Consider the following 12,276-nt stretch of genomic DNA (forward strand, 5'->3'; position numbering starts at 1 on the left):
CTTAAGGTAGCTCTCTCCTTTAGGGCTGCCCCCTCATAGTCGATTAGCTGATTTATCGGTTATAATTGTTGTGAATTAAATTAATTTTAAGAATTGGTAGACGATTTGTCACCATGCTGAGTTAATTTCCTGAAAATTAATAAGCACATTTCTACTAAGTATGAGATTTGTAAAGGCAAACATTCTATTTGTAGGTTTGTCGATGAAATCAACTAATCAATTAGTCCATAAAATCCTTCACTATTGGTCAACTAAGAATTGCTGTAGTTAATGACAGTCCTAAATATAGACGTTTTATTCTTTTTAAACTATGTTTGTGTTTAACCTTTTTTACTGTAATTGTATTTATTTATTTTGTTCTATTTTGACTGATTTTACTTGTTCATTGTTTATGCCATGTTATTGCTGCTTTTATCTATTTTGCATCATTACACTTTTTTGTCTGCTGCCTGTAATTCACTGAAATTGTTTTTTACAAAGTGCTAAAATAATAGAGATTATTATTACTTTAGCTAAATTATATTTCTCTGTTTTCCATGTACACGTCTCTGTCTGTCTGTCTGTCTGTCTGTCTGTCTGTCTGTCTGTCTGTCTGTCTGTCTGTCTGTCTGTCTGTCTGTCTGTCTGTCTGTCTGTCTGTCTGTCTCTCCAGGAAATGAGAGGATAGGTATAGATTCACCTTATGAACAGGAAGGTAAAGTGCAGTTTGTGATAGATGCTGTCTATGCCATGGCTCATGCCATCCACAACATGCACTCTGACCTTTGCCCTGGTTCACCGGGCGTTATTTGCACCAAGATGGACCCTGTAGAGGGACCGCTGCTTCTCGACTACATCAGGAGTGTCAGCTTCAATGGTGAGAATTTACAATTTGCATGTAACACTTATTTTATAAGCATATCGGTATGCAATCAATGATCCGATTTATTTTGATATCTGCATTGAGGGTGAGAAAATAATTAATGAACTGGGCAACATTATCCATATTATATGGCGAGTGTGCTTTGCCATATGTACATACTTTTTGTGCTCAAACGGCACATACAAGTTTTTTCAAGCACTTGATTCTTTATTAATCCTATTAATAACAATTAAAACAAAAAAGGTGCCGCTGTTATGCGTCTCCAAAGACAAGCGGTAAGGAGAGAGAGAGGGAGAGAAAGCAGAGGAAAAAGAGATACGTTTCCTTAAGTAGCCTGTCTATTTTATTGCTGATAGAACATGTGTTTGAACACCTCTTGTCATGTAAGAATGTCATTAATCCATAGCCTCCATCTGTCTCTGTAGGGAACAGTGTGTTCCCGCAGCATCTCTGTCATGCTTTAATAATTCAGTTAAAAAGATAACCTAACTCTAACTGATAACGACGATGTTAAGTTGATACGTCAAGATATCGCAGATGTCTCTTGGGTATGAGGTCACCGTGATTCTGACCGTATAGTGATTCTGACTTTAGCAGCACAGCCACTGCGTTTGGACACCTCATTTCCATGTGATGTTTCGGTGTTGGCGAGCAGAGAGCTTTTGTTTACCCCCGTCTTCTGACATCATTATATCAATTAATGCTGCTCCCTCAGCAGTTTGCGTCTAGTCCAAAACCATTGTTTAAATGCCATTGCGCTATGATGAAGGCACAGCTGCTTCTTAAAGGTAATGGGACCCGACACTCTGATGCAGTTTGCGCCTTGCGTTAATAGATCATTTAAGCGGATTGTGGCCATAGCTGAATGGGTAGAGAGCAGCCCGTCTGGGAAGCAGAAGGTCCCAGGTTATATTCCCAGTCCTGGCAATGTGTCGAGGTGTCCCTGAGCAAGACGCTCAAGCCCTAAATGCCTGATTGGCTCTTCCACTTTTTGGTTTCTGCAAGACACCCACCAAGTGCTTGGGGCAAGACCGGTCTGCAGAAGACACATGATAATGTGAATTCAGGCTAGTAGTTGAATTGTAAAATAATCTACTTTTATGGTACATATAAATTACTTCAAAATTGATCTCCTGTTGTACAGAAGTAGATTGTTGATACATCTAAACCTCTGACCATTAAACCACATAGACAGTAGTTCCCGTTGTTCCTGTTTGCAGGAAGCTGTAGTTTGGATGGAATGTACTATGTTTAGAGCAGGGGATCCATTTTTTATGAAGACTGTTGCCTGAAATGGGGAGAAAACATTGAAGACTACAGCAATCAGTGACTAGCTGTCTCTGTCTTTCTGTATCTCTCTTTCTTTCTCTGTCACACTCCTTCTGTCTCCATCTCTCTTGACAGACAGATGCACACACATACACATGCACGCATGCACGCACGCATGCATTTGCACACAGACGCATGCACGCACACACACATACACACACACACACACACACGCACGCACGCACGCACGCACGCACGCACGCACGCACACACACACACACACACACACACACACACACACACACACACACACACACACACACACACACACAGTTTGTTCTGAGGTTGCAAAGGGTGTGTTATTCTCTGGGTTTGAATAATTGAAGTGAAACATCTGGCAAAACCACAAAGGGAGAGGGGTGGGGAGAGAGCCGAGAATAGGAGCGTTGAGGACAGGAGAGAAGAGTGTATGAGAGAGAGAGGTTAGACTTGAGAGAATGAAGAGTAAAGCTCTCTGGGAGAAAGAGGAGCAATAAAGGGTGTGGGAGGTGTAGTGTGAATATCTATTGTTTGTTTGAATAAATAACCAATTCTGAATGGTCAATTAAGGACTTCTGCAGTCTGTTATTTCTGAATAACAGTGGCCTGCCTCTGTCTCTGTCTCTGTATGTTGCTATTGATGCAGTTCTAGTGGGCTCAAGGACTGTTTTCTTTTTTCGGAAGCTTGTAAGCTAATAGTAAAATCAATACTTTGTGCCATACTATTGATTTCATTCACAAGTAGCTGTGTACTAAGTTGGATAATGTAGAGCGAGCCAGACATGATTGCAAAATAAACCCCTGACGGGGTCATGCAGGACATCATGTCATGGACAGAACATACAGAACATGAAAATCCTCCACCTTAACCACTGAATGATTCCCTAAAAAGCATCAAGTGAGGATGAAGCAAATGTCATTTTTGACAGTAGCAACTGAGACAGCAGGATGTCCAGGTAAGCTTTTTATATTGTCATCTTTTCATATGCAGCTATTAATAGATGAGAAAGATTTTATACTGAAATACCACTGTTTTTCCTTTCTTTCAGAGAATAATAAAGCTTGGGTCACCACACCACATGTCCTCATGTATGTGCATAAAGCTCCGCAAAGGGCAAAGAACAGAACCACAGTAGGTGTCTCATGTGTCGGACAGAAACCTTGTATCTTCATAAATCAACTTTTTCGCCCTTTTTTTGAATTTGTAAATGAATGCCCTACTTTTTCATACAGCGCCAAATGAAAAGGAAAAACAGCGCCCTCTGCTGTTTTTGACTATCTCAGTTGGCTCTGGGAGGAAGTTGACGTAGCACCCGTGCGCAAGGAAACCGGGGTTTTGGTCTGCCTTCAGCGCATCACTTCCGGTGGTGCGACTATGTTTTCATTCCCACTAACAATATTTCTACACGGAACACTAACACCACTTCTCCCAGAAAACATGGATCGTTTTGGTTATAAGCCCACTTGTTTGTATGATGAAAGAGCAAGTTAAAAGGTGAATATCTTTCCGTGGTTGTGTCTGCTCCGCGGACGCTATTGTTAAATTAGTTTCGGTTTGTTTCGAGTAGGGAAGGATCGACGGACACGTGAATCCCGGCCACTACATTTGATTGGGTAAAGCGCGGCCTGCTTCCTGATCTGAAGGCACGCCCACTTGAAACCAATGCGCACGGGTTGTCAACACGGCTACCGACAGATTCAAACGCAGAGCAGAATCTGTTCTTGAGAGATTAGCTGAAAAGTAACTAAAGTGGATATACAAGGATTCCAGCCGACAGCCATGAAGTGTTACATACTGTAAAGTTGCAATGGTTCATCTTGTACTCCAGACCTGTTCCAGAGGAGAGAGGACGGGTGAGGCCAAATATATCCACTTTTGTAACTGCATGTGACAAGGTGTCATTTCATCACTACCTTATGGTGGCTGCCTGGTTTGGATCCTTTCACTGAACTCTCCATTCCTCAACCCCAATGAGTCAACAAGGAATGTTTTTTCAACATGAATGTGGAAAGTACACAACCATTTATGACCTGGACATGACATGGACCTGAATAGTAGCAGTCTGCGTTGATGTGATCAAATGAGCTGTTGGGACTATACCTGTAATTGTCTCCGCCAGGCCGAAAGGCATGGCGAGAGAGTCCGTCCGTCCGTGTGTGTGTGTGTGTGTGTGTGTGTGTGTGTGTGTGTGTGTGTCCGTCCGTCCGTCCGTCCGTCCGTCCGTCCGTCCGTCCGTCCGTCCGTCCGTCCGTCCGTCCGTCCGTCCGTCCGTCCGTCCGTCCGTCCGTGTGTGTCCGTCTGTGAACAGGTATTCTCCGGCACCGTTGGCTTAATCGCAGCGAAACTGTGCACACACACTCCCTGGATGCCAATTCAGAACCTTTGCCCCAAATTTTTCACATGGGCCTGTTATAGCGCCACCAGGAGGCCGCTTTTTGCAAAACACATTTTTTTACAGTACTCCTACAGATTTTGCCCAAACGTCACGCGAATCGGTACACAGTATCTTTATAGTCATTACACAAAACGTCTTTCAGATTTTTCATATTCCATCCCGATGGCTTCCAAAGTTTGCAGGAGTGCTCCGTTTTGAACAAAATGCCTCAAATCATGAACACAGCTTGCAATTTCCGTGAAATTTTGCACGCACATTCCCACTATGCCGAGGAAGAAATGCCACTTGAACATTTTCAAATCAGCCTCATGGTGTCGCTATAACATGCCGATATGTAAAACTTTGTATGTGCACTCCCTAGAGGTCAGGGAAAAACCATCTGCCTTTTATAGCGCCACCAGGAGGCCGACTTATATAAAACAAATGTTTTGATATTACTCATTTTATCCAAATTTCACGCAAATCGGTAGACATGATCTCTATAGTCATGTGATCAAGTCGGATCTGTTAGATTTTTCATATTCCATCCTGATTGGCTAAGATTGACATCTAAAGTTTGCAGGAGTGGCCCGTTTTGAACAAATTGTTGCAAATCATGAACGTAGCGTCCGATTGCGGTGAAACTTTGCACGCACATTTGCACTACATTTTCAACATTGCCCTATTATAGGCCACCAGGAGGCCAACTTATATAAAACTCATTTATTTATATTACTCCTTCAGATTTGATCCAAACATCACACAAATCGGTACACATCTCTATAGTCAACTGATCAAGACGGATCCGTCCGATCCGCCTGATTTTTCACATTCCAGCCTGATTGGCGAATTCCGAACATTGCTGCCCCACACTATCCTACCTGACCTTTCTAGTTGTAATCTGTATTTGATTAGATTTTTTTAAATATTGTATTTTACAACACATTCTGTAACAATATTAATATAATACAATAATAGTAGTGTTATGTAATGTATTAGTAATTAATTGATATATATATAAGAATCAGAATATGGTAAACTTCACACATTTGTGTGTGTGTGTGTGTGTGTGTGTGTGTGTGTGTGTGTGTGTGTGTGTGTGTGTGTGTGTGTGTGTGTGTGTGTGTGTGTGGAGATCCGCTCATCCTTTCCATTTCAATGTGAAGGGCATACATACTGTATACTGTGCAGAGATTCCTGGAATTAACAGATACTGTAGATATTGCACATGTTTAATAAATATTTCTCTGTTAAGAGCTTGGCTAATGATATAGTTTGTTTGCGGTGATGTGAAGGTTTGTTTGCGAGTGAGTGAGTGAGTGTGTGAGTGAGTGTGTGAGTGAGTGAGTGTGTGAGTGAGTGTGTGTGTGTGAGTGAGTGAGTGAGTGAGTGTGTGAGTGAGTGAGTGAGTGAGTGTGTGAGTGAGTGAGTACATGTGTGTAATTTGGGAAGGAGAGTGTTGTTTGTATTGTCCCTTGCTTATTTTTTATTTTGTGTCATGCTGCCAGAATTTCCCACCTGGGGATTAATTAAGTCTCTCTCTCCTTCCCACAGATGGTCTGGGTTCAAACCCAACCTGAGGCTATTTACTCCATGTCCCTCTCTCTCTCTCTCTCTCTCTCTCTCTCTCTCTCTCTCTCTCTCTCTCTCTCTCTCTCTCTCTCTCTCTCTCTCTCTCCCACCATTCCTGTCTCACTGTCACTATCAAATAAATAAAAAAGATTAGCCTGTATTACCTTAACGTGTGATAGATGGCTAATTGTAACAGCTTCTAGACATTACATTACATTACATTACATTACATTACAGTCATTTAGCAGACGCTTTTATCCAAAGTGACTTACAATAAGTGCATTCAACATAGGTAGGGAACGAAACTACTAATCACCAGAAGTCTTAAGTGCATTTCCTGCAAAAACAAGCAACCAAGAGTATACCTAGCGCTAAGGTAAAAGTGCAATATATCAGCTACCTACTTTCTTAAACAGATGAGACAAAATAGCTAAATCAAATGAGCACGAGCTAATACAAAAAGTGTGTCGACTAAACAAGATCCAATTAAATAGTACAACAATAAAACAAGCGTTCGTACAACTAGTTAACAACAAGTAAGGCAGGCAAAGAGGAAGGGTAGTGTTTCCTGAAGAGGTGGGTTTTCAGCCTGCGGTGAAAGATGGGCAGTGACTCTGCTGTCCTGACATCAGTGGGAAGTTCATTCCACCACTGTGGGGCCAGAACAGAAAAAAGTCGTGACCGTGTCGATCGACCAGAAGGACCCTTGAGTGACGAGGCAATCAGTCGCCCGAGGGTAGACTAGCAGTAGCTACAGTCTAGACACTGCTGGAACTCCTGTCGTAGTTTACACCTCAGCATTTGTCATCATGTCGCCGAATAATGTGTCTATAAATGCACAGTGAGACACAAAAAAATAACTGTTCTTCTCCTCTCTTGTCTTCATGTGTGTGTGTGTGTGTGTGTGTGTGTGTGTGTGTGTGTGTGTGTGTGTGTGTGTGTGTGTGTGTGTGTGTGTGTGTGTGTGTGTGTGTGTGTGTGTGTGTGTGTGTGTGTGTGTGTGTGTGTGTGTGTGTGTGTGTAGGCAGTGCAGGAACAAGTGTTGTGTTCAATGAAAATGGAGATGCTCCTGGTCGTTATGACATCTTTCAGTTTCAGATGACCAATCACAGTCATCCCGGCTACCATGTCATTGGACAGTGGACCAACCACCTGAGACTGAATGTAAGTTAAGGAAAAGATAGTGGCCCTCATTACGTATCAATAATAGAAACCGACACAGATCCAAGACAGGCGTCACGTGTGGTTTATGAAATGGTCGTATCTCACCAATTACAATATAAGAATGATCTGATGAATGAGCTGATGAATGTGGCGACTGAAAACAATCGTCATTTAAATATCACAGCCTTAAATATTCTTGGTTCAGAGGCCTCACCCCTAGAGTTTATGACATTGAGACGTGTAAATACATCCAAGATGAGAAACTTTTCTGACCTCAAAAACAGAAACTCCAACCCCCCTTGGTTACTGTTGCTACGCCTGTCACAATAGTTCTGAAATATTAAAGAGAAGTAGACAGTAGAAAGGTCTCCAATATGTATTTGAGAGCTACATTCACAATATTGTCAGAGGAGTATTGTGGAGAGGACATAAATATTTTGCGAAAGGTGTCAGGCACCTGGAAAGAGAAAGACTTACCAGCAAATTACACCAAAAATGTTCTAATAATATTTATATGACCCAGACAGATTTACTACAGTATGTAAGTCAAGTCCACGCTAAATTGAAAACTAGCATACATGATTTGATCCTAGCCTCCGCTCAAATTGAGAAATGTCTTGCTTTGCGTGGAAATGACCGTACTCCCAGTTTTCTTCTGTGAATATTTTGTTTCGTGATTAAGGCCCTGTGTGTGTGTGTGTGTGTGTGTGTGTGTGTGTGTGTGTGTGTGTGTGTGTGTGTGTGTGTGTGTGTGTGTGTGTGCGCGCGCGCGCGCGCGCGTGCGTGCGTGCGTGCGTGCGTGCGTGCGTGCGTGCGTGCGTGCGTGCGTGCGTGCGTGCGTGCGTGCGTGCGTGCGTGCGCGCGTGCGTGCGTGCGTGCGTGTCTCTCTTTATATTTCACATTTACTCTATCAGAGAGACTAATATAATTTCTGTAGCACAAACTGTCCTTTGATTGAAGAAGGTAAAACCTAATTATTTATTTTGACTGCACTACATGAGTAAAGTGTTATTATTATGGCTAATTTCTTCAGAACGAAGAATGATTTAGCTTGTTCCCACAAACACTTCAATGTTATATTTATTGATCCCCTCTGCATTTAGAGGACACTGTCAAGGTCACACTGGCAGGAGCATGTCTCTAACATACTGTATATGTATGTGTATGTATGTATATATATGTCTTTATTCTTATCTCCTTCTTTAAGTGTTCCTTTAGGTTCTGCTTGTGTTCTACTTTAGGTAGAGGAGATGCAGTGGTCAGGTGGAGAAAAGGAGATTCCAGGTTCTGTGTGTAGCTTCCCCTGTTCTCCTGGAGAACGTAAGAAAATGGTGAAAGGAGTTCCCTGCTGTTGGCACTGTGAGGTACGCACACACACACACACACACACACACACACACACACACACACACACACACACACACACACACACACACACACACACACACACACACACACACACACACACACACAACTTTGTGTTTCCCAGAGGACATGGTCAATGGCCACAATTACACACCCCATGAAGCCTTGAATTCATGGAGATTTTTTGTTTTTGTCACATTCCTTAGCCAATAATTTGATGACTGGCAAGGATGCGACCGGCAGGAATGAGACAAAAACAAAAACATCTCCATAAATGTATAGAAGAATCCAAATGACTTGTCTTCAAGAGACATAAAGTAGCACAAGTGCTAATCTTTTATGATGAACGCAGAGAAATAGACACCAACGTTTCGGCAGACAACTTTCTTCTTCAGGGATACTTTAGGGATGGCCACGCCCCAGGGATACCCTGAAGAAGGGATAACCTGAAAAGGGATACCCAGAAGAAGGCAGTTAGGGGCACGGTGGCGCAGTCGGTAGCGCTGTCGCCTCACAGCTAGAAGGTCCTGGGTTCGATTCCCGCCGGGGACGCTGTGGGCGCTGGGGGCGTGTCTTCTCCTCCGCGTCATCAGCGCCCATACCCTAGGTGGGGTTGGTGAAAGGGCCTACTCTGTGTGGAGTTTGCATGTTCTCCCCGTGTCTCATGGCTCATGGTTCTCCCCGTGTCTCGTGGCTGTGGGCTGACACCCACAGCCACGAAACTAGAGGGAGCGTAAACAACAATCTGGTACCACCCACCCATAAAACAAACATGGGCAAATTCTCCTTCTATAGCACAGCCACCAAGGAATGGAATAGTCTAACCCCATCCCTCAAAAAATGCAGTTCGCTGGGCTCATTCAAAACAGCCCTAAAAACCCATCTTTCTGGAGGCCGAAAGAGGAGCTAGTACCAGTTTCCCTGTAGACAGACGACCCCCCCCCTCCTCCTTTTGTACATATTTTGTATTTCCTCATGCTTTTTTTTTGTATATAATTTTTATTTTTCCATGCTCCCCCCCCCCCCTTTTTTTTTTACATATATTTTTTAAATGCTTTTTTTTGTACATAGTGGTATTTTTTCTGTATTATCTGTATTTTCATGTTGATTTTTGAACTGTTTGGTTGCTACTATATATGTCTATGAAATTAACTCAAGGACCCCAACGGAAACAAGTCCGCAAGGACTTTTTTGGCCGGACCTTTTAGACAAAAGCATTATAAATGTAACTGTGTTGTTTTACATTCTTTTGCCTAATAAAAATTTCAATCAATCAATCAATCTCCTAGGGTAGTTAATACCCTCACAAAAACATGTAGTAATCCTGGTCACTATACCGCCTCCCCCATGACAGCCGGGGCGCCTGATGGAGGGGAAGGGAACTGGTTTGAATAACGTGTTCCTTCCACGCGCTACGTCCTACCAGGGAAACTCCCCCCTGTCAGGTGACAAGAAGGTCAGTTGGCTCTCATGCATTGAAGGAAGCATGAGCTCGGCCCTGACCTCCCTAGGCTGTGAGGGACTGGTGTAGCGCTGGTGTAGGGCTGGTGTAGCGCCCAGGATCACTTAGGAAATTGGCACCGGGTGAAAAAAATGGGTTACAAAAATCGCGGGATAAAAAAAAAGAAGAAGGCAGTTGTCTGCCGAAACGTTGGTTTCTATTTCTCTGCGTCCATAATAAAAGATTGGCACTTGGGCTACTAGTGTGTGCGGCCACCTTTATGTCTCTTTAAGACTAGTCATTTGCATACAGACAGATAAAACATTTTAATTCTGTGTCACACCTACAATATATCGTCGCTCTGGAAATCCTTGAAATACGGACGTCGATTTCAAGGTTTCTGACCGATAGCGACGATATGCTTCCCATTATGCCTTCTATGTCCCTCTCCCAGTTATGTGATGGTTACCAGTACCAGGTAGATGAGTTTACATGTGAGAGCTGTCCGTTTGATATGCGCCCCTCCCTCAACCGGACCTCTTGCCGACCAACACCAATCATCAAGCTGGAATGGCACTCCCCCTGGGCCATAGTCCCCGCCTTCTTGGCCATATTAGGAATCATCGCCACATCCTGTGTGGTCATCACATTCATGAAGTACAACGACACACCCATCGTTAGAGCATCAGGGAGAGAACTGAGTTATGTACTATTAACAGGTAGGTACTACTACTGCTACTATTAACTGTTATTACTACTAATGCTTCTTCTACTGCTACCAACACTACTATGTCTAATAATAATAATAATAATAATAATAATATACTGCTAATCTACTACATCTACTGCTACTACTAATGTTTTTACCACTACAACCAATAATAATAACACTGCTGTTACTACTGCTACTACTATACTACTACTACTACTACTACTAAAACCGCTGCTATTACTGCTAATATTAATAATAATAATAATAATAATGCTACTACTAATGCTAATACTACTAATACTGCTGCTACTACAACTAGTCTTGCGTTGCCAGATGATCGGAGATCTCTGCATCCTGAAATGTCTGAGGACTTTTAAGTTAGTTTCTAGAACAGTGGCTGAGATACAAAACAACTGCAGGCACGTAGTACAGTACTTCTCATCGCTTTTACTTCATTTCAGCATCACTGTACAACAGGAGAAATGTTGTTATAGTGATTATTCCCAATAGGAGACAATACAGTATGTACAGTATGTGATCCTCCAACAACAGTACAAGGACATGTACAATATGTATATTTCTATTTGGTTCTACTGGACCCATGGATGTAAGTGTGAAGTAAGTGTGAAGTGTGAAGTAAGGGGCGAAAGCGTTGTTTTGAGAGTTCATTAGCCGGGGTGTTTTCCCAACACTTTCATGCTTAAAAACGATTTTAAAAAACGGTGTATGGACATCAGTGGTGGAAAGTAACTAAGTAGATTTACTTAAGTACTGTACTTAAGTAACATTTTTAGGTATTTGCACTTTACTTGAGTATTTCCAATTTCCAGTACTTTTACTTCTACTCCACTACATCTCAGAGGCAAATATTGTACTTTTACTCCACTACAATTATTTGAAAACTTCAGTTACTAGTTACTTTGCAATTATCAATTATTATATTATAAAACATACATTTACCCCTTTAGCCCTATTTTATACATAGGCTATTTGGAAATAGCCGATCTACAATCTCACAGTGCGTCGCACCGCAACGCGTTGTGGAGCTTGTAGATCTGCTATTTTCAAACATTTCAGTACTTTTACTTTTGGTACTTTAAGTACATTTTGATACCAATACTTTTGTACTTTTACTCAGGTAAAACACCTGAGTACTTTTTCCACCACTGATGGACATACATGACCATTTATCATGCTACCCCCGGTAGACATCAAACTATTTTAACCAGATTCATGTTTCCCTTTTTCTGGAAAAGGAAACCAGGTTTAATGTTTCTTTTTTTCCCTCTTTTAATTTTTTAAAGAAAAACCTTCCTTTATCTTTACTAAGTCAGCCTACTGTAAATGGTCTTTTTTCAGGCCTCCACAAAAACGCTGTCAGACGACTACAGCTCATCCAGAATGCAGAAGCTAGAGTTCTAACAAGGGCTAAGAAAGCTGAATGCATTACACTTAATTCTCAGATCTCTGCATGCTC

The 12,276-nt window shown here is 42.1% G+C and overlaps 1 protein-coding gene across 1 annotated transcript in view; it reads left to right on the forward strand.

The window, feature by feature from the left end:
• Positions 1 to 12,276, forward strand: part of LOC308096441 (metabotropic glutamate receptor 6-like) — a gene marked incomplete at both ends in the record, with an annotated part of 38,727 nt that overhangs the window by 19,098 nt on the left and 7,353 nt on the right. The window contains 4 exons of the mRNA XM_080443863.1: positions 653 to 856; positions 7,142 to 7,281; positions 8,523 to 8,645; positions 10,542 to 10,806. Of these exons, the coding sequence (XP_080299989.1) occupies positions 653 to 856; positions 7,142 to 7,281; positions 8,523 to 8,645; positions 10,542 to 10,806 (732 nt within the window). The remainder of the gene's footprint in view (positions 1 to 652; positions 857 to 7,141; positions 7,282 to 8,522; positions 8,646 to 10,541; positions 10,807 to 12,276) is intronic.

The sequence above is a fragment of the Gymnoscopelus braueri genome, assembly GCF_963280865.1.
Source record: "Gymnoscopelus braueri genome assembly, chromosome: 12".
In the NCBI taxonomy this organism is placed as follows: Eukaryota; Metazoa; Chordata; class Actinopteri; order Myctophiformes; family Myctophidae; genus Gymnoscopelus; species Gymnoscopelus braueri.